The sequence below is a fragment of the Cnephaeus nilssonii genome (assembly GCF_951640355.1).
Source record: "Cnephaeus nilssonii genome assembly, chromosome: 14".
NCBI lineage: Eukaryota > Metazoa > Chordata > Mammalia > Chiroptera > Vespertilionidae > Cnephaeus > Cnephaeus nilssonii.
This window is the reverse complement of record NC_137085.1, coordinates 38665234-38692782: the sequence shown is the minus strand read 5'-3', so window position 1 is coordinate 38692782 and position 27549 is coordinate 38665234. Positions and strand designations below refer to the sequence as shown.

The following is a 27549-nucleotide window of genomic DNA, read 5'->3' as shown; positions in this document are numbered from 1 at the left end:
TAGGAAGAAAGAAAGTAGGGGAAGATTGATTCTTTCATCGGAGACAATAGTTATGTCCCAGGCATGTAGGAAATTCTGTATAAATCTAGAAGTAAAATAAAAATAGAATGTCTTTGAATTTATATCATGACAGACAGCCCTAATCGAAGAAGCAGCTGAATAATAAAGGTTTAGTCTCTAAAATGTTGTTCATAGCTCAGAATTCATTTTTTCCATAGAAACTTTATAAATGATTGAGTTCACAGATCAGACATGAAGTGCTAACTCCATAGTGAATTTGAAGGACAGGACTCCCAGTTCTAGTTCAAGTTTAACTAACCACTCTTTACAATATTATTCTGATTGGGAGACCTATACAAATTCCAACTCACAATACCAGGCACTTTCCATGTCCTGTCTGTCTCTAGGCTTCGGTTTTGAGAGTCTCAGCAAAACTGCCAGAGTCTTCTTAGAGCTCAGGTCTCCTGTCTCTAAACTCTTGATATATTTGAATAGAAAGAAATGCTTGAGGCCCAGAAAGAAACTCACTATAGACTGATTCATTTGCCTCTCAGCATAACTATTATTGCTTGTCTCATTTTCGGTTCCTATAAGTGTATTCCTAGTATCACATGAGCTCACTCATCTAGGGGAAAAGACGAACAACATAGACTGAAGAACAAGAACAGCATTGATCAGACTGTCAGACCTCAGAGGGAAGGTAGGGGAGGGTGAGGACAAGGGAGATAGATCAACCAAAGGACTTGTGTGCTTGCATATGAGCCTAACCAGTGATCATGGACAACAGGGGGATGGAGGCATGCATGTGGGGGAGTTTGGGATGGGAATGGGGGGGGAGGGTGATGACAAATATGTGATACCTTAATCAATAAAGTAATTTAAAAAAAAATGCTTGAGCCAGTCATTCTTGGGGTCTGAATTAGGAGAGAGGGGTATTACCTCCGCAGGAAACAGAATCTATAGATCCAGAGCCCCTCTACTTAGTGGTTCATGTGTTAAGGTAGACAGTATGATAGAAGGAGCACTGGAGTGTGAGTTAAAAAACCTGAATTTGAATTGTGACTCAACCATTATTACCTGTGTAACCTTGAATGAGTGACTTCACATGTCTGAGCCTTAGCTTTTATTCATTAAAAAAAAAAAAATAAACAATTAGGATGTCAAGTTTCTGAGAAGAAAGTTTATAGTTTTCAAGAGAATTTCAAAGAAAACTATCACCACCATCCTCAAAATTAGGAACGATTAGACAAAATATTCTGTTAAATTCTTTCAGCCCCAACATTTTAAGTTTCAAATCTGGTGCTGTTTCTCAATTAGGACCTGCCTAATCATGAATTACTGAGTTTTGGGAATCCCCAAAATCAGCTGGTATAATCCTTGTCCTCTATACTAGTTAAAAATAAGCAGAATGACAAACAAAGGTTTTATAAACATTCTATGATTTCTCATTCTCAGAAAATCCTCTTGCTTTAATAAAAAGATCTGTCATCTCTAAATCTTCAATTTCCAAACTGAAAGTTTACAATGACTTAACTAATTGGATAACTAGTGGTCTTCACTTGGTGTTTTGCAGACTTTTTTTTTTTTTTTCTCATATCCTCCATCATTTCACCCTTCCACTTCAATTTCCTTAACACATTCCATGTTCCTACGTGTCTGGAACCAAGTCAGAGGCTGAAATCTAAGGTCAGTCTCATAACTTAGAATCATTTTTTTTTCTTTCAGGAAAAGGAGCGTTGCAGTGCTTATCCTGTGTGTGGAGTTACCACCTGGCGGGAGGAATCTGCACGTCGGACTGTCTTGTGGGGGAATACAGAGTGGGAGAGGTACTGAGAGCTGGGCATGGTATGCCTTCTGCCATTCCACAGAAGGAAATGAACTAGTTTCTGCCTGTCGTTCTAGGCAAAGTAAAAAAGGCCTAAAATTCCTATACTGTGCAGGTTTAATCTTTTAAAATCTTTTACATTGAATCATGGATTAATGGTGCTAGCCTGTTAAGTCATGAGGGCTTCAGAATTAACTCTACATTCATTGCTCATGACTTTAGTAGTTTCAGGTTAACATAGGAACATTATGTCAGAAATTAGAAATATCTTTTTTACCTCATTGCTGTCTAATGTGGAACATCTGAATAAAGTCAGAACTCCATAGCTGATACTATTTTTTCATTTCTTCTACCCCTTCACTGTGTATTAAGATGTATTTTCACTTGCTTGCCTAGAATTCATGGGTTTTCTGAGTCTGCTAACTTCTTGATTATGTTTCCAAACTTTAGAAGTTGAGTAAATCTCTCATGGTGAAATAAGTATGACCCAACATATTCACATATATGCTCTTTATACTCTGACAGTAGCCCTTATTACACTTTGGTGAAACTGAAGTTCAGAGAGATTAAATAGTTGGTAAAGAACACATGAATAGTAAGTAACAAAGCCAGAATTCAACCCAGGGGTTCTGTCTCCTAATCCAGGATTTGATGAGATAATAATAGCTGAGAAAGCACCTTTTCAGTGCCTAAAACATGCCAAGGTGCTCAACAAAAACATTGTCCATCCCTTCGTTTTCTGTTATATCATCTTTCCAAAGTGAAGAAGTGAAATAGGAAGCTATCTTCCCTCATTTACATTTCTAGCACCAGGGAAGGAGCAACTTGTCAGGAGGGAGGCCACTTTCTCCTGTCTCTCAATTCCCTTCCCATGGAGATTTAACAGCTTTAGTTAAACAATCACAACTTATATTATTCTAAGACAGAATGAGAGTCCAGGCAGGTAATGAGTCAAGGGTGCTTGATCAAAGAAAACCTTAGTACAAACTTACATGTGAAATAACCCCCCTTTGAAATGTGGGCAATGAATGAAAAAGAATTTTAAACTGTGAAGGTCGGTGTAGGGTGGGCCAGACAAAACTTGTCCTTGATCAGGTACAGCACCTGAGCTATCCGTTTGTAACCTGAGCTAGTCTTCAAGCTTGTTCTTTCATTATTGTTACCAGCAGATCTCAGAGGCAAAGGGCCAGCAATGATTCCATCCGAATACAAAGACTTGGTTTGGCCATGCACCCAGAACAGATCACCTTTCTGCTGTCCCCCCATATGCCTGCTTTCCTTATGGAGATAAGATATGCCTCCCTTCCTTGTGGGAAGTCCAGGGCCTGGTAAATCCCTCCCCAATCAAAAGAAATCTCCTGATCTTAACAGGGGGAGAAATTTAACTGTGAAAAATGCCACGGGAGCTGTGTAGAATGCAAAGGACCCGGCGCCAAGAACTGTACTGTGTGCCCCGCCAACCTGCTGCTGGTCATGGATGACAGCCGCTGCCTGCACTGTTGCAACACCTCTGATCCCACCGATACCCAGGACTGCTGTGACTGCCAGAATACCACAGGTGAGGGGAGAGGAAGAGCAGCCTGCAAAGGAAGGACATGTCCTCAGGAAGCTGATGGGAGCAGGAGAGAGAGAAGGATCGAAAGATCAGAAGAATCAATAGGGCTCTCTCTTTATTGAGGCCTGATATGTGCCTACTGTACTTGAAACTTTCCATCCATCACCTCATATAAGTAGATATTATTAATCCCATTTTACAGGTGAGGAGACTGAGGCTCAAGGGGTTTGATTAGCATCCCCAAATCCGCACCAATGTTAAGAGGCTCATCTGGAATTAGAATATGATTCCTTTGGACTGCAAAGCCTGCATTTTTTCCACTACTGTGCTCCCTCCAACAGTAGAGCTCAAATAGGTCTAGAATTTTATCTTTCTAATGTTACTTTATAACTTTTTTAGTCTTCCCTTCTGAGAAAAAAATGGAAAAGAATCAACTATCAAGAAAGCTGGTGCCAGTATTATCATAAAGAATCCTTCTGTGGAAATCAACCCAAATCTAGGCTTCCTATTAGAGACCTAAAGCATTTTAGAAATGAGCTTTCATTGAAGGTTAAAAGGAAACAAACCTTTTAGCCAATTCCCAGTCCCCACAATGTCTCCCACTCCCAACTCAATTCGTAAGGGTACTTGGTTCCCATTGGCCACAAACTTAGAAATACCCCAAATGGAGTGATTTCTTTTTAAAAATAAAAAATACTTTCTTAAAATATATTCTCTACTCCAGAAGCAAATCATTTCCTTGGGCTTCAGATGTATCATGGCCTGACAAAAACAGACATAATACTATTGGGAGTATGTCCATTTATAAGTGAAGTATATCCCGGATCCATAACTGCTACTAGCCATTTCTATGTTTTTAATCAGCCTTTTCAATTAAATTCTAAATAGCATCTTTCCAAAAACTAATGATTTCCTTCTTTCATTTTTCCCACCCCCACAAGCAGCTGATTTCCCCAGCTCCTCATATACATCCACCTTCAGGGTCTGATTGCCTAATATTCATGCTGTGTCAGCGAAGAATAATAATCCTAATTACACCGATGGCTTTAAATGGAACCAGAAGTGTGTGCATGTTGGGTACAGAGTTCCTGTAAGCCTGTTCCTATTAAAAACTAGTTAGTCCGCTTTCCTGGACCTCTGTGGCTCTCAAAGATCCACCCGGGGCAACTCTGCAGAAGTCTAAACACTCTTGATTACCTACTCATTCGTTACTGAGACACTTGCTCCTTTAAAGAAACCAGATCACAGAGGCCGACCCTGACTCTGCAGACTTAAGACTGTGGAACCATCAGACATGATTGCATATGGCGCCCTAGTAATTGAAAGGTCTTTTATTGGTTCTCCTGCCTCAGGCAGTATTTATCGCCAAGTACCACACACCGATTGCTTATCCATTTCTCTGGTGCTTTAATATTTCCTCCAGGGAAAAATTCTGTGCTATATTGCTAATGAAAGCCATAATGATAGTGCTGTTACTTTAGAAGAAACTCTGCTTAATGGGCAAAATCCCATGAGAATGAAAGTTACAATAAAATAGAAAACTTCTTTATCACTAGTGTACTGCCTCCAACAAAAAGAGAAAGATATAGTGGTGATGAATCAGATATAATCAGCCAATATCTAATAAGCAAAAATAATTGCCCTTAAAATAATTGGCAGGAGCATTATATATTAAGCTAGTAGATACAATGTACCCAAAATCTCTCATAAAAGATCCTGGAGTCAGATTCGGGTGGCTCAAAAAATGTTTATGGAAAACAGTATGTATTTCAGCTTATACATCAAAAATGGCTTGCTAATTTTTTTCTCTAGTTCTTTCATACTTTCTTTCACATTCTCATTTGATGGGTGAAAGAAGGAAAAAAATGTATGTAACTTACTCAAGTCATACCACCTGAATAAAAAGGGGTGAAAGTAAGAAAAATGAACTCATCACTTAAGTTATGGTTTAATCTTTCTTTCTGTGACAATTTTGGTTACTACATGTTCTCAATTAATGCATCAAAGCAGAGGCTGGTGAATAACAGGGGACAGAACTCTCAGTTTCAGAAATCTCAATTATGATAGAAGAAATTTAAAGGTGGTACTTCTCTCTCTGCCTTATTAGGGCCACATAATGCCCAGAAATCGAAAATTTGTCAGTGTTTTATCCTAACCTCTCCAGACTACAGCATGAAGGTTAACATTCATGGATTTGAATTCTGATTGCTCCACAAACAAGCTCTTGGCTCTATCCATGTGAAAATGCACTTCCTCTCTGTGGGCCTCAGTTTTCTCAACTGTCAAGTAACAGGCTGACCTAAGTAAATCTATGGCCCAACACAGAAATAAGAGTCAATGGTTTTATAAATAATCTGTTCCTGTCTTTGTTTTTTTTTTTAAATATATTTTATTGATTTTTTACAGAGAGGAAGGGAGAGGGATAGAGAGCTAGAAACATCGATGAGAGAGAAACATCGACCAGCTGCCTCCTGCACACCCCCTACCAGGGATGTGCCCGCAACCAATGTACATGCCCTTGACCAGAATCGAACCTGGGACCTTTCAGTCCGTAGACCGACGCTCTATCCACTGAGCCAAACCGGCTTCGGCTGTTCCTGTCTTTGAATGGTTGCACAATCATGTTGGACTAGGTTTAAGAGGAGCTGAGGAGAGGACACAGTCTTAAGAAAAGTCAGTTATTAAGTGAATCATGGCCCCCAGATGAAATGTTTTTCTCAGAAGAGAAATAGGAGAATCGATTGGTAAGGTTGGACACTTGGCGACTGACCCATGAGGTATGGGGATGCAGGGGCTCCTTAGGATCTCAAACTGACCTTCGTTCTAGAAGGGTTTGATGGCATCATCTGATATAGACTGGGACTCCCATGCAACACACACCACAGTTCTGCAGAGTGGTGTGACTGTTAAGAAATCAGAGAGGGATTCTACCGTTTTAGATTTAAAAGATAAAGGTGAGGTTCTTAACGTCAGAAACTAATTTTCCCCATCCCATCTTCTCTCATCCTTTCTCTCTCCCCTCTTCCTTTGGGGTCATCTTCCAACAGATGAGTGCATCCTTCCAGCAAGTGAGATCGGGTCTGCCCCTGAGCATTCGAAGACAGCCTTGTTCATCACCTCCTTTATTATGCTGGTGCTTCTGATTGGGGCAGCTGTGATCGTCTGGAGGAAATCGCGGGGCCGAGCCCAGCCAGTAGAGAAGGGCTATGAAAAGCTGGCTGACCCTAGCAAGTCTTACTCCTCCTATAAAAGCAACTATCGCGAGAGCACCAACTTTGAAGAGGATCAGGTGATTGAGTACAGGGACCGTGACTTTGATGAGGATGACGAGGATGACATAGTCTACATGGGCCAAGATGGCACTGTCTACCGGAAATTTAAGTATGGGCTGCTGGATGATGACGATGAAGATGAGCTGGAATATGATGATGAGAGCTACTCCTACCAGTAAACAGAGGCCACCCACCCCATTCTTCTCACAGGCATGCGTGTGAGCATCACAGTTTTGGGTTTTATCCTCACACACCAGATGGATGTGTGGGTATTTGCATTTCTTGTCTTCACCGTGATTCCAACTAGATTATGTAAGAATGCTAAAACATTTTATTCATCCTTTGAGTGGCTAAACCAATTAAACCAGAATCGCTCAAACCATCATTGAGGAACAAGGATAAAATCTGGAGGGATTTTCTTCAAAACAATACTAGTATGTCCAGACACAAAACACAGAAAGTAAAAACAAGTGAGATTTGTACAAACTGTTTTATGTGACTTTTTTTTTCCTGATAAAGGAAGTAGACCTATAGAAAATCTGTTTCTTGACTGTATTGTAGAGATATCTACTGCTTTCTGGAATTCTGATATTTCTGTCAATGATTTTGGGGGATAAGGAGATGAGTTGTTTATCTGGATTAGTCTCCCAATAGCTCTCTTTAGGCAGAGATTCGTTCTGTAAGGGCAACTAAAAAGGTTCTCCTTCTCGTGCTATTTAACAATTGACTCCAGACTGCCTCTGGTGAATAAGAGACCACCGCTACTGAGGCTGGTCACGACCTATTTAGAGATGAGGAAAGAAAAAGGAGGTAGCATCACAGCTGAGGAATCATGTGTTTGCTAGGCTCTGTTCATCTGCATTAATCCAGAGTCATCATGATTCTAAGGGCAAAGCCAGCTCAGGCAGGAGATAGCAGCAAACCCAGTAGGAAGGAAATCACCAACTTTCCAAGAATTGCAGCATTACCCCCTCATGATTTTCTAAGAGTGTTTCTGGTTGGAAACATCAACTAAGACATCAAGTAATAAAAACATAATGGCTATGTTAACTGAACATACAATGGGTAGAATGACCAAAAAATCTAAAAAAAAAATAAAAAATACTTTAGCTACTAAATCAGAGAGCTTTCATCAATAGCCTGTGATGGAACTGTGGACTCTCCATAGAAAAGTTGAAATGGAGTCTTACATGGAAAATCCCAACTTCCTACTCACTGACTTAATCCCAGGTGCTGACCAGCCTTCAACATCTTTTGTCCCTGTGATTTTTGTTTCTAGACATTCTATGCCTCCCTTTTTCCACTTCCCTGTCAAGAACATGCTGGAGTTCGTGCATCTGGGACACTTTTTCTGCAGATAATGCAGAGAGAGGGACTCTTGCTGTGTGAAATAACTTAAGCAGGGTTTTATGGACTTCCTGGTCAAAACAGAAGTCATAGGCAGTACCAGGAGCAGATAACCACTTCTGGTTAGAAAGTGACATTTTCGGATGATGATGATAATTATAAAAAAAAAAACTTTTCGCACACCTACTATATACCAGGTACCAAGCTAAATACCTTTCAAAAAAATTACCCCACTTAATACCACCATAACTTCATGAGGTTGGTACCATTATTACTGTTTTATATGTAACCCAAGGCTAAGAGAGGTTAAGTAACTAGCCCAAGGTCACAGAAAGCTAATCAAGATTCAAGGAAAAAGAATGGCCCTATAGCACATGTCTTAATAATTATGCTATACTGACATAAAGTGGGAAAAGAAACATCCTAAATCCAATAAAGGCCTGTCTATCATTTTATTTTATAATATGACAACTATATTATCTTTACTAAATTTGTGCATTTTATTATTTTTTAAAGTATGATCTGTCACTGATACAAGAAATCTCTGTGAAGAAGTCTTCAGTTTATAGAAGGCCACAGTGTTTCTTTAGGGGAAAGCTCTTAAAGGTTGGCAAACTTTCTCCGGAAAGGGCCCCGATAGTGAATACTTTAGGCTTTGCACTACTACTCAACTCTACCATTGTGGCAAGAATGAAGCCAGCCCATAACAAATGGGTGGGCTGTGCTCCAACAAAACTTTATTTATGGACACTAACATTTGGATATAAGGTAGTTTTTATGTATCATAAAATGTTATTCTTCTTTTGATTTTTTTTTCTTAATCATTTAAAATATTAAAACTATTCATAGCTCAGGGAAATACAAAAACAGGTGATGGGCCAGAATTGGCCAATAGACTATAGTTTGCTGACCTCATCTTAGAAAAATTCTTAAGAGACCAAGTGTATCACACCCAGATATGATATGCTCCTAAAATTTTGAACCATTTAAAATGATCTCTTTAAAGTATTTTGAAGCCCTGTTAGTTCCCTTTGTAATTCTTAGTAAAAAAATTAAAATACATGTAAGATAGCGATTATATCAATGGAAACATTTCTCATATCTTGCTGTGTAATTACAGAGTGTAGCCTATAAAAGTAAGTAATTTTGTTTATACTGTGTTTTTCATCTCTCCTGATAACTCTGAAGTTCTGATAGACTGACTTTGACATTTTTTTGTGTAGCCTGGAAATCATTTTCCAAGAAAAATAGGTGTTTATGATACACACTTAAGGATTAAATGAGGTCAAGATGACCTTGAATACTAAGAAAAATTGTGTTGTTACTCTATGTGAGCCTGAAAAGAAGGTTCATGCTGTGTATTTGTTCAGTTTGACATCTTTCTTTCTTTGTTCTTAGTCTGCCACATTATTCTCAAACTTACGTTGCATACTGTGCTAACAACTGTACAATCGGTAAATATGTGTTTGGAAAACAAAGTCACTCTTTGGTGTTTTTGTTTGCAAAGAACTTGGAAATATCAAGAGCATCCTTGTAGACTGGAAATACATCAAGAGGCTGGGCAAGAGCTTGGGAGGTTCCAGTTCATAGAAAGTAATTTTAAAATTGGAAATAAAATTAAATCAAGACAAGATAATTCTATGGGGACTTATTAACAGACTATTTCTGAGCACTTTTTATGCATTAGTACAATTATGCACCACTTAATGATGGAGATGCTTTCTGAGAAATGCATTGTTAGGCAATTTAACTATTGTGTGAACATCATAGAGTGCACTTACAGAAACCTCGGTGGTATAGTCCACTATACCCTAGGCTATATGGTATAGCTATAGCCTATTGCTCCTAGGCTGTACATTTGTACAACATGTTATTGTACTGAATATTATAGATAATCATAACAATAGTATTTGTGCATTTAAACATATCTAAACATAGAAAAGGTACAGTATGAAAGATTAAAAATGGTATACCTGTATAGAGTACTTACCATGAATGGAGCTTGCAGGACTGGAAGTTGCTCTGGGTGAGTCAGTGAGCGAGTGGTGAGTGAATGTGAAGGCCTAGAACATTACTGTATACGACTGGAGGCTTTATAAACACTGTAGACTTAGACTACACTAAATTTGTTTAAAAAAAAAAAAAAAGAGTATTTTCTTCTTCAATAGTAAACTGACCTTAGCTTACCATAACTTTTTTTACTTTATAAACTTTCAATTATTTTAACTTTCAACTCTTTTGTAATAACACTTAGCTTAAAAGACACATTGTAGTGCTGAGTGGTGGTTAGAGCATCAAAGTCCTGGTCGGTGGCTCAATGGTTAGAGCATTGGCCCCTGCATGGAAGAGTCTCAGGTTTGATTCCCATCAAGGGCATGTACCTGGGGTGTAGGTTAATCCCTGGCCCCAGTTGGGGCACATGTGGAGGCAACCAATTGATATGTCTCTCTTAACTCTCTCTCTCTCCCCCCTCCCTTCCTTTCACTCTCTCTTAAAAAATCCATGGAAAAATTATCCTCGGGTGAGAATTAAAAAAAAAAAATTCTGCTGGACTGGTGTGGCTCAGTGGTTGAGCATTGACTTATGAACCAGGAGGTCATGGTTTGATTCCTGGTCAGGACACATGTCTGGGTTGCGGGCTTGATCCCCAGTGTGGGGCATGCAGGAGGCAGCCCATCAATGATTCTCTCTCATCATTGATGTTTCTATCTCTCTCTCCTTCTTCCTTCCTCTCTGAAATCAATAAAAATATATATTTTTAAAACCCACATGGTTCAGCTGTACAAAAATAATTTCCTTTTTTATTATTATTCTATAGACCTATTTATTTATTTATACCTTATAAACTTTTTTGTTTGGCTCTTTGTATCTGTGGATTTCACATCCATAGGTTAAACCAAACTCAGATGTGTAGGGCCTACTGTAGAATTAAAAGTTAAAAGCAGATTTTCATGTTTGAAGGTGTTGGTCCCTCTTATCCCCCAAGTTGTTCAAGAGTCAACTATCTATATATATAAAACCCTAATATGCAAATAGACCAAACGGCAGAACAACCGAACAACTGGTCACTATGATGTGCGCTGACCATCAGGGGGCATGTGCGGAACATGACAAGCGTCAACAAAAGGCAGCAGAGTGTGGCCGAAACCGGTCTGGCTCAGTGGATAGAGCATCGGTCTGCGGACTGGAAGGTCCCAGGTTCGATTCCGGTCAAGGGCATGAACATTGGTTGCGGGCACATCCCCCGGTGGGGGGTGTGCAGGAGGCAGCTGGTCGATGTCTCTCTCTCATCGATGTTTCTGGCTCTCTATCCCTCTCCCTTCCTCTCTGTGAAAAATCAATAAAATATATTAAAAAAAAAAAAAAAAAAGGCAGCAGAGTGTGGAACATGGTGGGAATCAGCTGCGATGGGATGTTGGAGCAGGTGAGCAGGGGCACCAGACCAAGCAGGGCGCCAGTCGCTGTCATCAGGGCAAACCTCTGGTGGTTACTGAAAATTCTTTCCTCCCACATGCCATGGTTACTGGGCTCACACCTGCTGCTGGCCCTGCTTGCACCCACTGTTGGCGCCCAAGCCACTCCTCACATCTGCTGCTGACGCCTGGCCCAATCGCTTGGGACCGTCAGCAGGTGCGAGTGGCAGCTGCCAGCCCCAATCGCCCCTGAGGGCTTCTCCACCTCCCCCTGCTCCTGAGGGGTGATCAGGGCAGCAGTTGCCACTTGCACTCACTGAGGGCACCGGCCCCACTTGCACCTGCTGCTGGCGCCAGCCCCAATTGCTCTGCACTGTCAGCACGTGGGAGTGGCTGCAGGAGCAGGGATGCCAGCAGACAGGGGACCAGGGGCCATGATGGGAGAGGCTGGGCGGGGGCACAGAGGATGGGCCGAGACCTGCCCCTGTGACCACTGCAGCCTCACAGCCCACAGTTCCTTTCAAGGTGCACAAATTCGTGCACTGGGCCCCTATTATCTGCTAAAGGGCAATGAGATGACTGTGAGGGGGTTAGAAAAATCATGACTCATCTTCTGGAGCTTTGCCACCCAAAATAAAAGCTTTTCAATATCAAGGAAGAGGAGGGTAGGACAGGGTAGCTGTTAGCCTGAGAAGAATGCCTCCCACTCTAACCAAGTGTTCATTGATAAGAACTGATCTCAGCCTGCAAAGGAAACAATATATATAAGGTTTATTAAACCCTTAGATAAAGGAACTATGTGTTGGTCAAACAAAGAATTATAATACAAGAACAGAATAAGATTGAGGTCAGGAGGGTTACCATCCTTCTAAGTTATTTTTATCAGTCAACTCTTTTTGGTGGCTAGGAGTGATCCTGGACCAGATACAAGTTCTATTGCATCCTTTAGGCTGCTTTTAGTTACCAATGGTACAAAATTCAACCCAAACCAGCTTAAATACAAAAGGAATTTATTGGCTCACTTATTCAAGAAGTCTAGGGCTAGAAGTGGGATGAGGTACTGCTGAAACTAAGGCTCACACCATGACATTAGGCACTGGCTTATTTCTGTCTCTCCCTTCTATCTTTTGTTATGTTGGCTCCATTCTCACTGGAAGTCACCCCTCACATTGGCAGGATGGCTGCCAGTGTGCCAGGCTTCACATCCTTTTGGGTCCACGTCCAATAGGAAAAAGGCCCTACTCTGATCCAAGTCTCAGAAAAAGTTCTATGGTACCTCATTTGCTCAAAAAAGGCATTTAACAGTTTCCATGGTATAAATACTCCCATCATTACCAATTTCAAGCTTCAACGGTGATGTCACTTAATTTGGAGTTGGGAAGAGAGGTGAACCATTATATAGTTTTTCTACCATACACATACATTTGATACAAGCAACCTCAAGAGTATAGCTAATAATCAAATGTAAAATAACAAGGGAGTGATGAGTTTTTATAACTTCTTTAATTGAAAGTTTTATAACTTAATTTTTAATAATAGCTGTGTCTAACAACTAACTTGTAAAATTCCTACAAAATTAACATTGGCACCCTAGCCAGTTTGGCTCAGTGGATAGAGCATTGGCCTTTGGACTGAAGGGTCCCAGTTTCGATTCCAGTCAAGGGTGCATGCCCAGGTTGCAGGCTTGATCCCCAGTAGAGGGTGTGCAGGAGGCAGCCAATCAATGATTCTCTCTCACCATCGATGTTTCTATCTCTCACTCCCTCTCCCTTCCTCTCTGAAGTCAATAAAAACCTATTTTTAGAAAAAATTAACAATTGCTTTCACAAGCTGGGGCAAACCAGATTCAACACACCACTCTTTTTAGATAGAATCTTATCTTCTGTAATTGTTTTCTTTCTTTCAGTATCAAATCTCCCACCCAGAATTTCCTGGCTTTTTCTTCATTAGTGCCCCCACTCCAATGTTATCAGTAGGCCACAGAATCATTATTTTTTGTTCATTTCCATCAGCAATCAAAGAAAAACAAATTTAATCAGTAATGTCTTAGCAAAGACTTTTAATATAGCACACAGTTATGGAGTTCTATTCACTGCCACTGTAGTGGCATGGACAATTTCATTTTCTATCACTGCAAATTTCATTTTCTATCACTGCATTTTCTATCACCTGCCACAAATTTAACAGCTTAAAATAACATCTATGACCTCACAGTTTTAGAGGTCTCTGTTGTCTGCTTAGGGTCTCCTAGGGTCAAAATCAAGGTGTCAGCCAGGCTGGCTCTTACCTGGAAGCTGTGAGGAATAATTTTTTCCCTAAGATACCCAGGTTGCTGGCAGAGTTCAGTTTCCTGTGACTGCAAGACTGGGGTCCCCACTTGCTTTTCTGGCTGTGGGTCAGGAGTCTTATTCTCAGCTCTGAGAAGCCACTTTCTGGTCTTGTGAATGTCCCTCCTTCCTCCCCTTTATTTTATTTTATTTCTTTTTAAATATATTTTTATTGATTTCAGAATGGAAGGAAGAGAGAAAGAGAGAAAAAGAATCATTGATCTGCTACCTCCTGCATGCCTCACACTGGGGATCAAGCCCGCAACCCAGGCATGTGCCCTGACCAGGAATCAAACCATGACCTGGTTCATAAGTCGACCCTCAACCACTAAGCTAGCCAGCCTTCCTCCCGTTTAAAGCTGACATTCATGCATTGAATCCTCTTCATGCTCAGACCCTTCCTGACTTTCCCTCTTGCTACCAGCCAGAGAAAACGCTGCTTTTAAAAGGCTTATGCGATTAGATTAGGCCCCAATCTCCCTTTGGCTTTAATGCAACATAATTGTAGGCATGATACCTCATCCCATTCATAGTCCTGGGGATTAGAGTGAGAAATCCTGAGGGGCTATTTTAGGTTTTTCCTACAAAAGTCTTTTGGAAATCAATTTAGCAAAATGTGTCAAGTCTTTTCAATGTTTGTTCTATTTGAATTCACCAATTCCTTGCTGGAAAATATAAACAGAACCAAAGTGTTCACAAAAATAAAATTTGTTTTTGTTTATAATTTAAAACTACTTCACAGCACTTTAAACGTAAGTTGGTAAAAACTATACAAAATATGCTATAATGGTTAACACATAAAAATAAGCAAGAAATAAAAGTTTATGTACACTACCATTTCAAGTGGATTTCTGAAATTACAAGCCTATGTGGATTATGCAAGCTATAAACTGTAAAAAGCAAAGATAAACAACATTGTCTGCCCCCAAAGAGCTCAATATTGAGTCAGAAAACCAGACATGTGTACAAATAAAACGGGGGAGAATGCAAGCAAAGCAACAATTCAAGGAAAAAACAATAAAATCATTGGAACACAGAGAACGTTAGAAAAAGCAAATTGTTGCATCTATGCTATTTTGGGAGAAAAGTTGAGGGAAGTGTTTAGGAGAATAAAAGGGATATGAAGAGCTCAGTAACCATGGGCAGCAAGTCTCCACTAGACTTTTCTGTGGTCTGGAAAATGGCAAGCACTTTTCACCTGACCTTGAAGGCACAGGTCAATTTCAACTACATGAGATAAAGGGCATTAATCCTCAGGCAGACCTGGGCTCCTTGAAGTTAGTAGAGGCCAATAAATAGAACAAGCAGATGGTATCTTTGTTGGACCCTACCTTCTCTCCCTATATCATTTCTTTCTTGTGCTCTTGTTCTCAAGACACTAATGAGCCTTAAAAAAAAAAGGCGGGGGGAGTTCCACAAATGTCAAAAAATATTGGCTCAGTACCAGTTTGACCAACTATGCCCTCACTTCAGTTTCAAAAATACATCTTGCCCTAAGCGGTTTGGCTCAGTGGATAGAGCGTCAGCCTGCGGAATGAAGGGTCCCAGGTTCGTTTCCAGTCAAGGGCATGTACCTGGGTTGATATATAGGCACATCCCCTATATATCTTAAAAAACAAAATATCTCATTCCATCCATTCATAAACTACTCCTAAGTACAAAGCTCTTTTTATTTTTCCCTAAACTTCCTCCCTTGTCATTTTAGCAGCAGTGAAAGCTCCTTAATAGTCTCCCTCCCATAAACCTACCATTTTGAAAGGATTTGTGAAGATTACAGGAGGGAAAAAACAGCAGACTGCTTGCTCTATACAATAATCTGGAACCAAAGACACACCCATCATTGTTCACAAGGCTTTCTTCATGGCAAAACAAATAGACTCAAATGAGTGGTGTTAAGTAACTAGATCATTAACTGGATTTTCTTACATGATTTCTCAGCAGATATAGAAACTGGAGATTGTTCTTTCACAATCCCAAACAGTGATTTGCTCCAAAATCAGGAGAAATTTAAACTCAATTTTCACTGAAGTGATCCAAGTTTTGGTTAAAGGGCCATACATTCAACAAACACATTGGCCAAATGCTTGACCTTTAATGAAATGTTTATCTCCCCATAGTTTTTCATTCTCTAAAAAGCAATCATAGTTCCATCCCAGCCGAAGAGTTTCTTAATAGAATCCTATTTATACCTTGATTGCCTAAGAGCATTCAGGCTTCTACAAGAAGCCCCTCCTTTCTCTCAAGTCTTAAAAAACTCAAATGTTAGAGTTTGGCTACAAAGCCATAGGTAATCTTAGGATAAGGTGACCAGATTTTAACATTGGTAAAGCGAGACACCATTGCCCCGGGCGTGGGTGGGGGGGTTCTTGATTAAAAATTTGGTCTATATGGAGCAACAAAAATGTTCATAGAACGCAAAAATAGTATTGTAATATATTTTTTTAAATTTCAACATAAGTACAGTTTACAAATATAGTAAATAAAAAATTATGTATAGTATTATTTTATTCTTTGGCATATTTCTCATTTGAGTGAATTTTTTTTTAGTAGATTGCTGTCGTTGTTTAAAAGGTCATGAATTTGTCATAACGTAAGTCATAAGTGTCACTTTCAAGGCCGGCGCTAGACTTTTTGCTGCCACTATAAAATATAAATAATACGAATACTGTCTGCTAAATTCAAGAAAATTTATGTATTTATGAAATAAATAAATAAATTACTTACCTAAATTATCTGAATAGCTGATTTGTAATGACATCACTTGTTTAACTAGCTTACTAGCACGCAGTACGATGTGTATCGTCTGAGAGACAGTTACAAAATGTTTTCGTCGTTGCCAATCCCCAAAAATGCCATTGTTCATTAAGTCCAAACAATGGTGGTCGAATTCTAACAACTGATCAACAATGCGAACTTTGATAAGCAGTTCTCGATAATCAGTTCTCAACAATTATTTGTTATTATTAAAGTTTAACATTATAAAATTAACAAAAATAATATAAAACTCGTATCGTGGCTAAATAGCCACATGGCCGCCGAAAACCGTATATTCCCTTCCCGTTCTCCCGCCGTTTCCTAGCTTGTCGTGCATTCTTTCCAAAAATCGGGACTTTTTTAAAACGCCGCGGGACGTGGGACAAATTGTTAAAAATCGGGACTGTCCCGCCAAAAGCGGGACGTCTGGTCACCTTATCTTAGGAGTGCTGAGAACATTGGAAAAGGAAAGAGGGCAGCAAGCCAGTCTTTTCCTGTCACTTTTACTTTGAATCCATGTAGGAAACCCCTTACAATACAGGATTGGAAAGTGGCCTGAGAACTAAGCTTAAGGCCCTTTTTTATTGTTGTTAATTCTCACTCGAGGATGTTTTTTCCATGGATTTTTAGAAAGAGTGGAAGGGAGGGAAAGAGGGAGGAGGAGAAGGAGGAAGTTTGAGACACCGAGCCAGCGGGAAGGGGGGTGGGGGGCGCATGGTATGGGGGAGCATTGATTGGTTGCCTCCCGCAGTCACCCAGACGAGGGCCAGGGATCAAACCTGCAACCCAGGTACATGCCCTTGACCGGGAATCACATCCATGACCCTTTGGTCCAAGGGCTAACACTCTAACCACTGAGAAACACTGGCCAGGACATGAGGCCCTTCTAAAACATCAGTTCCTGTGCAGGCCCTTCAATGAAGCTGACTGTGAACTTTAATATATTTGGAGCACTGTGAAACTTGTAAAATGCATCAGCTACTGCATCTACCTCCACAGTCAAGGTCAAAGAATTTTGGCAGCTTTGGGGAAAAGGGAATGAAGAGCTTTTTAAGATCTATAAAACATGTAGATAGAAGGGAATCACTGAGGAAGATGGCTTGACATGGAAGAAGAAGAATTTCTTTTCAAGACACAGAGAGTTAAAAAAAAAAAAAAGACACAGAGAGTTAATTCAAAGAGACCTGGTTTTCAAATGCCAGATAGCTTCCTTTCTATCTTGGCTCTGTGTGACACTGGCCGAGTCACTTGAAATAATGTATATGGCTGTGCTTGTGTACAGTAAACTTGTAAACTGGAGAATAACTGAAGTGTAAACTTTTACTGTTGGCCATTTTAAAAGGTAATTCTTGGCCCTTTAAAAAAAAAAAAAAACACATATGAGAGCATTTGAGATTTTGCTTCCCAGCATTGGCATCAGTTTGGTTCAAATAAACTCATAAAAATTATAAAAAATAAAATAAAGGACAAAAGGCACACACATTCTGACATCGGGCCTCACCTATGTGCAGCTCTATACTCCTTCCAAGGTAGACAGGGCTTTACATTGTCCCAGATCAGACTTTTTCAAAAATCTCCCTGGTTTCTTCTACTTCTGGGCTAAAAAACAAAAAACAAACACCCAGTTGTTTATTAATTTCGTGTGTAACCTGCTTAGAAGTCTTTGCCTACCGAAACCGGTTTGGCTCAGTGGATAGAGTGTCGGCCTGCGGACTCAAGGGTCCCAGGTTCGATTCCGGTAAAGGGCATGTACCTTGGTTGCGGGCACATCCCCAGTAGGGGGTGTGCAAGAGGCAGCTGATCGATGTTTCTCTCTCATCGATGTTTCTAACTCTCTATCCCTCTCTCTTCCTCTCTGTAAAAAATCAATAAAAATATATTTTTTTTTAAAAAAAAGAAGTCTTTGCCTAATGGACACGAGGCGGCAGGAGTAGGGGCTGGCCATCCTCACCCCACCTGACCTTCCTCCGTTGTGACATCAGAGCTGTTGGCAGGGTGAAGGATGGGGATGTTGGAAAGGAGGGAGAAGACCACATGAATGATTCAGGAGGCCACACCGCAACCCTTGCTCTTTTTCCTGCTGTCTCGCCAGCCCCTCTGAGCAGCAAAGACAGGAGAAATCTGTAAGGTTCTTCTTTGTCATTTGGCGCCATCTGTTTCCTTTCTCATTCCTTTCCTGAAAACTTTTTTCAATAAACACTATGAAAGGGACACCAGAGGATGTCTACAGAAACAAATCATCTTTCCTCAAATGTAGACTCTTACTTTGGGCATTTGCAGAAGTCTCCTATGCTGTTCTTTCCTCCACATCTTGAAGTTACCAGAAAAAATAAAGGGCATGGTGCTCCCTTATTTCCTACAGCTGGGTGAGGTAAAGAGTTTATGATTCCTTCCACAGAAAGGCGTTCAACACATATTTCCTGGAGATCTAAAATATACCAGGCACCACATGGGGTGATGGAGATAAAGTCAAATAAATTGGAATTGCTCTGGGAGACTTGTTCCCGAACATTCAGGACATCACCTCATTCCACTTTGTACCCCAGTGCATAGCAGAATTCTACTACACAATAGTTGTCCCATAAATATTTGTGAAGTGCCTATATGCTCCCAGAAATCATTGTCTACAGATGAATAACACTGGACCCTTGTGTCCTCTCAAGATGGTGGCAATTACAATGTTACCTTTGGCCAGGGGACCACTATTACAACAATAATTAGCATTTATCAAGTACATACAGTTTTTCAGCACTTTGCCCTGGCCGGTGTGACTCAGTTGGTTGGGCTTCGTCCCGTGCACCAAAAGATTGCCAGTTTGATTCCTGGTCAGAGCACATGCCCAGGGATGCTGACTTGATCCATGGTAGGGGGGTGCAGGAGGCAGTCGATCAATGTTCTGCTCTCACATCCATGTTTCTCTCTCCCTGAAAAATCAATAAAAAATATTTTTTTAAAGAAAGAACTTTACATGGAACAATTTGTTTAATCCTTTTAACCATCATAGCAGCCCTATAAAGTAGGCACTATTGTTAGCCAGCATTTCACAGATAAGACACTAAGCCACAGAGAGGCAAAACGACTAGCATAGAAACTGGCGCGAGAGGTTGTTTCTAATCTCCCAGACTGCAGCTGCCTAATCCCCCAGAACCAAACACAAGGAGAGTAAATAGAAACAGGAGCTTTCAAACTGTTTTTTACTGCGATCCACAATAAAAGAAAAAATATACACCAACACCTATTTATAAACCGTAAGCACAAGTTGCAGGAATCAATACTTATCCAAATTACATATCTTCTACCATGCTCTAATTAAGCTGATCAGAACCCACTAATTTGATTTTATGACCCACAGTTTAAAAATTCTGGGTTAAGGGAAAGAACCCAGCCCTACCTGGCTGACCCTGAGCTTGCTGAGCTTAAAGTAGATTCTTTCTTTGAATGTTCCCTTCTGGGGCAACACAATTGCAATGTCTGTGGTGTGCCCAAAGGTTCCTCTAAGGCTCTTTAGACCTGAGCTTCTGGATATTCCCTTTGCCCCTCTTTTGGATCACCTCACCATTCCAGGCTGCCACCTTGGTAATTTCTTCCAGGTATGGCTCCAGACACATCTGCGTATCTGGTCCATGGAAAGCACCCACTTTGCCTCCTTCCCTCTCCCCCTCCACTGAGAGTGAATGTGCCACCTTCTCCCTGCTCAGTTGCCTAAAGCCAATATAGCTAGTTTCTCATACAATCCTCATGTCCCTCCTCCCAATGGGCACATGCTCTGATAGATACCCGTGAAGAGGATAGACAGAGCATGCTGAAATTTATCTCCAAAGGAATCCATCCCCCTTCAACCTCACTCCTCTTTAAGTAGGAGGAGGGAGATGGGCAGAACAGTTTTCCTTCTCTTAGCATGAACTAGGTTTTTTAGAGCTTAGTATTGGAATACAGGGCATTTAGCATCATCTACTGCAAAGATTTTACCTTTGACAGGCTCTTCCAGGAATAAGAACAGTTTCATATTCACATGATTTTACAGTTTCATATTCACATGATTTTACAGGGCTATGGATAAGTGGAGGGAATAGGGAGAAAATGAGCAAAGGCTTGCAGTCTGGAATGATCAATCAGAGTTTGCAGATTACTAGTGTGCATGCGTTTGTTGTCAAAAGTCTGTATGATAGAACTGTGCAGGGGGAAAAGATAGATGTCAAGGAAATAACTTATAACAAGTAGCCCAAGGAGCTTGCCAGGGGCTTCGGACTTAAGCCTGGGCACTCTTCCTGGACATAATTGACTCTCCTGATCCAGTCGGTGCCCCGGATCCTTGTCACGTCCCAATTGCCCTAGAGCCAGACCTTGTTCCTGCCCACAGTCAAGAGGATTAAGGTTATGTGTTTGTGAACTTTCTGCCTTTTTGATGCGTCTGCTAAAAGTTTGATCTCCAATTTTGCTAACTCTATCCTTGCACCTGACACACTCTGGCCAGTAGAGACAAGAGACAAGCAAAGGGTGAGCTGCCATGTCCTGCAAAAGCTGCTAACTAGTGGGCCTAGGGATCACCTACCACTCCACCATCCACAGCTCCCGGGGCCCATGTGCACAACCTCAACAGGGCCAGGCAACCAAGCCTGAGTCTAAGACAGTGTCCCTCTGGAAACAGGTTGACGACCTGGGTTCCACACTCAGCTATGGCATTTTCTATATGTGCAGTTTGAGTCACTGAGCTTATCTTTGACTTTCAGTTTCTTCATCTGAAGTGTAACAATATCTGAAGTGTGGTAACATCTAACTGATGGTGGGGAACCACGAAGTGACGCAAATAAAGGCACAATGAAGCTCCCGTTGCTACAAACTCTAACACTTCCCATTGGTCAATAGATGAAATGGAGAGAATGTAATCACCTATCTCTTGGATCTCCATTGACTTACGTACTATTTCTGAAAGTTCAATGTGCGCCTCGTTATCTGTATTTGACTTTTAAAACTGTGTTGTTGGAAAATTGTTAATTCTCACCTGAGGATATTTTCCCATTGATTTTTAGAGAGAGTGGGAGGGAGGGGGAGAGACAGAAACATCGATGTGAGACACTTGGATTGGTTGCCTCCCGAACAAGCCGGGGATTGAGCCTGCAACCAAGGTACATGCCCTTGACCAGAACTGAATCCAGGACCTTTCAGTCGGAGGGCTGACATGCTATCCACTAAGCAAAACTGGCCAGGGCTAAAACTGTGTTCTTACAAAGAACATGATATCCTCAATGTAGCTAAGCTGCAATAATAGATACTTCATATTGTCCATCCCTTTGCAAGACTGTCTGAAAAGGAAGAAAATACATGTTCATAAAGGGTAGAATCTGAACACTTTCTTCCATCTTCTAAAACTTCAAAAAAGTATTCAGATTAAATCTATAGGAAACAGTAGACAGCAGGTCTAGCTGGTCAAGCTGAGGGCCTGGTGGAAATCCTCATTTGGAAATATGGGTGGAAAAGCAGATTATTATTAGGGGTTTTTAGGTTCAGTAGATTCAAAAACATAATAAAAAACTTCATTTGACAGAAATACTGTACTGGTGTGAGGAACTCTTAATAAATTGGAAACACCAGCAAATCTGTAAGCAAAACAACTCACTGGGCAGCTATAGAAAATATTTTGAAGTCTCAGAGAGGCCTAAAGGAACCCTGAGATTCACCAGGAATTCCCCTGAGTGACTCAGCAATAGGTATTTTGTTTAGTGGATCCAACCCACACCAGGAAATCCCCCTTTTTAGGATTTATTTCCCCTTTGCTTCCAGAAAAGTGCTTATGGTGCTATTATGTATACAAAATGAAATTGTTGACATGGAACTAGAGAATGGGAACCTTGAGGGAGGAAGAGGCAAGTGAGCTAATTAATTCAAACAAAAGTTTAAGTATAACTTAGCAATGGAGGCCTTTAATCAAATGCAGTCTTCAGTAGAACCCACAGACATAAAACTGTTAAAGTACGCAGGGTGAGCAGGGGCAGAGATTCCCTTGCTTGCCCTTCACCCCGGGCACTTCCAAGAGGCCCTCAGGATCTTTGCAGAACATTTTGAAAATCAGCTTAGGTAGTTATTAGAGCTCCTGTGATTGAACATAAGCCCTGAGCTTCCTGCCAAGCAAGATAAAAAAGGGAAACACTATATGTTATATGTTTTTTCTTCTTCAGATTATGAAGGTTTTATCAGTCCTGGAACAGTCTAACTTAGTATAAGAAATGCTTTTTTTGAATGGCTGAAGGAGTGCATGGACAGCATGTACTCAGGTTATCATTTCCTTCAGAGTTAGATAAGGGTGCTAGATATGTGTCTTTTTCTTTAACTGCCCAGTTATCTAATCCCCTCCTTATGTGTAAAGATTTGTCTCCCACTCTGAGTCTTGGCGGAAAAGCACATCTCAGTACAGAAGCTGAAACAGCCAGATACTCAGTTTCCCAGCCCCCCTTGCAGCTAACACTTGGATAGGTGTCCAAAGCTGGACCAATCAGATGCTGATCGGATAAAGATTACTCTCTGGAACAGGGGCAGCCAGCAGTGTGGAGGATGTGGTTCTGGTGGCATTTGGTGGGACTGGAGCCTCTTTGCTCCGCACCAGTGGCACTGTCCTCAATGAACTGGCTCTAAGGTGTGACTTTGGCTCTGGCTCTGACCCTTTGGTTCAGAGGTCCCCTTCTCTCACCCAGTTTCCAGCTTTCCTATCCATTTCTCTGAGCTAACCATGATTCTCCCAATAAATTCCTTTCCTGCTCAGACCAGCCAGAATCCATTTCTGTTACTTGCAACCAGTCAGATTCAACTTCAAATGGTAATAACGTATGAGGCTTAGGTCTGCTATGGAACACACAAAAGATGACAGAGTGCACTGAATAATATTTGTGTTTAACTTAACAGAACTCAATTACCATATTTTCCGGAATATAAGACGACTTTTTAATCCAGGAAAATCTTCTATATGCCCAGTCGTCTTATACGACGGAAAATACGGTATATGGGCTCGTTGGACAAGAGTATAAGAGAGAAGAGAAACTTTTTTATTTTATTTGTTCAGTTATCCTTGGCTGTTCAAAATCAACCAAGGCCACTACCGTCCCAGAATAATGAAGCCTTAGCCAAAATACAGACACGAAAAAAATAAAACCTCAGGTTTGAGCTTAAGAAGACCCATGTTTTAACAAGTTAAAGATAAGAAGTTGTCATGGGTAGTTTTGACTTCCATATCTGCCTTTTGGCCATGCTTGCTTACTTTACAACCTGACCCCTTAATAAGACGAGGCTCTGCTACAGATAGCAATAGTGAGTACTCAAGACTCCTAACTGGACAGGGACTGGCCCCACCCTTTTCCCATTCACCCCTCAGCAGCTCACCTCTCCTCAGTATCCTGGGAGACCCAAGGAAATAGTACTGGTTCAGAGCACTGATATTTTAAAAAGTCTATTAAAATCTATCCTGGAGGCAGGCAATTTGACTTCTAAAATCTAGTTCCAAAGAGAAAAAAATAAATATTTTATAGGTGATGCCTTTGTTCATATTTTCTTCACTCCTAATTCATTGCTTATACCTGTTTCCATTAGAGAATAAAGGGAAGGGGGGAGAGCAAAAGGGGAGGAGAGGAGAAAATGAAGGTGCGGGAAAGGAGGAGAAGAGGAGGGAAGAGGTCATCTATTTTAAGTTTTACATCAGAGCACATGTCTTAATCTGTTCAGGCTACTATAACAAAATAGCATAGACTGGGTAAGTACAACAGAAATTTATTTCTCACAGTTCTGGAGGCTGGAAGTCCAAGGTCAGAGTGCCAGTGATCAAGTTCTGGTGAGAGCCCTCTTCTGGGTTGCAGATGTGGCAGAGGAAAACTAATTGTTCTCCCTACTCTTAGGAGGTCCTTCCAGCTGGACGAATAATCAAAATGATATAAGGCAGGTTAACAGGAAAAAAATCAAGTGTCAATATGTGTGTACAGGATATTCATATTCAGACAGTAAGGCAAAATTAGGTATATACCATTCTAGAAGGTAAGGGATGCCAAAGAGAAGGCAATTTACAAGGAGATGCATAGTTAATGTTTAGTAAACAAATGTTTGTCGGGCCATCTTGAAACAATGGGACACAGAGATGATTTTGACCAAATGTGTCTACCACACCTAGTTCATATTCAACTATAGTTATCTATGTATGATCTCTCTCTTCCCGGAGCAGGTCCGCTAAATCAGCTCGCCAACTCATGTTGCACGGACCACCTGGTGGTCCATGAGGTCGAAAGTTTGGCGACTGCTGCTCTAAATCCTTTTAGGCACTTAGAGGGAAAGTCAAAGATTGCCCTGAGTCTTTTTCTTAAACATAAGCAGCTTAAAATAACAGCCCAAAAGACATATTTTGGGGTAGCATGCTCTGCTTCCTCTCAGACTGCTGACTTCTCATTGTATACTCACTTGTCAAGAGAGCTACAGCCCTCTCTGGAGTCCTTTTATAAGGGCACTAATTATACTGCTGAAGGCTCCATCCCATGACCTAATAACCTCCCAAAGGCCCTACCTGCTAATACTTGGGTGTTAGGACTTCAACATATGGATTTGAAGGGGAATATATTCAGTTCTCATCCAACGTTGGCATCTTGTGAACCTCTACACTTCACCTAGACTCTTCAGATTTGAAATGCCAATGCCATTTTAAATCCATACCTATGCCCCCTAATTTAAACACCTATACATCAAGATAAAATGTGCACATGAGTAACACAAACCTGCATGGTAATTAGGAAAAGGGTTACTACGTTCTAATAAAGACTGGAAAAAGAAAGTCCTCAGGAGTTGGCGAACTACAGGCCTGTAAGCCAAATCCTCCTGGCCTCAATAAAAATTTGAAACATAGCCATGCCCATTTATGTATGTATTGTTTGTGCTCACTTTTTCACCATGGCAAAACTCAAAAGTATTCTCTGGCCCTTTACCAAAAAAGAAAGAAAGCCTGTCAACCCTGCTATAGCTAAAGGGAAAGTTTACGGTCTTTAGCACAGGGCCACCCAAAATGTAGTCTATAGACTGCTACTGTGCTGGGAACTGTCTGCTACTGAAATTGAGTGTTTAAAAATCTTTTATAGCATTTTGACATTGCCAAGACATTCAATGTGACTTTTTTAGTGGTTTTATGCATTTTAAGTATTAATTCATGAATGATTAGAAGTAATAATTTTAGAAGTCACAATTTTATAAGAAAAAGGAGATTAAAAAGAAAAAGGAGGTAATACTCCTGATTTTTAAGTACTCCCTTAAAAGATAAAATTCAGCCCTAGGAGGTTTCATCCATAACATAGGTTTTGCCTTGCAGAGCCAAGGAAGCTTTAAAAAGTACCGTATTTTCCGGCGTATAAGACGACTAGGCGTCTAAGACAACCCCCAACTTTTCCAGTTAAAATATAGAGTTTGGGATATACCCGCCCTATAAGATGACACCTGGCATATAAGATGACCCCAGACTTTTGAGATTTTCCTGGGTTAAAAAGTCGTTTTATATGCTGGAAAATACGGTATTTGTCCCACAAGCTGGGTTCCCAGTGAAGGTCTCTCTAATTCTGTTTATATAGTAAGGTCAGTATCAGAGGAAAATTAATGTATAGTTATATACAGAGCACTTTCTGCACATAGGTATTGAAGAAATTGAAATACAGCCTAAGAGCTCTAGAAGCTTACACTCTAGGGGTCTTAGGTGTAAAAAAAAAAAGGTGGAGTCTAAAAGCTAAGATGATTATAAAAATACAAGAAATTGGGAGTTTGGGGGCAAACCCTATGAACAGAATATTGGGGAGTTGGTATGTGAATTCATATATTCATGAATGCTGCTAGAATATATCCATTGCCCTTCTGTTAAGTGCCTTTCAATCTACCTGAATTCTATACCCCACTGATCTGTTCCAAGACCCCCAGTAGATGCCTGTAACTGCAGATATTACCACACCCTATATATGCTACATTTTTCCTATACATACAATGATAAAGTTTAACCTTTTGCACTCGGATGTCGAGATTAAAATTACTCTTTGAATATATCAATAATTTGAAATATAGAAAAAAGCGAGTGCAAAGGGTTAATTTATAAATTAGGTATAAGAGATTAACAACTAATAATAGAAAAATTATAACAATATACTGTTATGTGAATGTGCTCTCTGATAACTGATTGGATAACCTAGCGGGCAAGTAAATTACTGACAGGGAACAAATACAGCATGGATACACTGGACAAAGGGATGATTAACATTTTGAGTGGAATAGGTGAGAGACTTTAAAATTGATTTTGAGGAAGGGAGAGGGAGAGAGAACATGTCTCCTGTACGTGCCCCAACCAGGGATCAAACCTACAACCACGGTATGTGCCCTGACCCGGGACCCAAACCCAAGAACCTTCGGTGCATGGGACAATGCTCTGAGCCACACCACCCAGGACCAGGTGAGAGATTTCATCATGCTCTTAGGTGAACAATGAGAGCAAAGAAAAAAGGAAAAATAAAAACAAATGGGACTACATCAAACTAAAAAGTTTCTGGACAACAAAGAAAACCATCAACAAAAGAAAAAGACAAACTACTGAATAGAAGATATTCGCCAAAGATACATCTAATAACAGATTACTAACCAAATTTTTAAAGAACTCAATACAACTTAACACCAATAAATCAAACAATCCAATTAAAAAATGGGCAGATGACCCAAATAGACACTTCTTCAAAGAAGATGGACAGATGGCCAATAAACATATGAAAATATGCTCAACTTGTCACCAGAGAAATGCAAATTAAAACCACAATGAGATATAACCTCACACCTGTCAGAATGGCTATCAATAAATCAACAAACAAGTGTAGGCAATAGTATCATAAATTGTCCCAGGCACTGTGGAAAACAAAGGTTTGTCAAAAGTTAAAAATACAACTATTTATCCTATTTCTCTCTCTCCCCCAATTTTTTTGGGGGGGAGGGAACCAAAAGTTTTGGTGACCTTAAAAAAAAAAATGCAACTATCTTATGACCCAGCAATTCCACTTCTGGATATTTATCT

At 40.4% G+C, this 27549-nt stretch overlaps 1 protein-coding gene across 2 annotated transcripts in view; it reads left to right on the top strand.

Moving 5' to 3' along the window:
• The window catches only part of PCSK5 (proprotein convertase subtilisin/kexin type 5), a 413193-nt gene extending 403683 nt beyond the window's left edge, over positions 1 to 9510 (top strand). For both annotated transcript variants that reach the window (XM_079791288.1, XM_079791287.1), the window contains 3 exons: positions 1726 to 1826; positions 3197 to 3383; positions 6428 to 9510. In XM_079791288.1, coding sequence (XP_079647414.1) covers positions 1726 to 1826; positions 3197 to 3383; positions 6428 to 6831 — 692 coding nt within the window. In that variant the 3' untranslated portion in view covers positions 6832 to 9510. The remainder of the gene's footprint in view (positions 1 to 1725; positions 1827 to 3196; positions 3384 to 6427) is intronic.
• The last annotated feature ends 18039 nt before the right edge of the window (positions 9511 to 27549 follow it).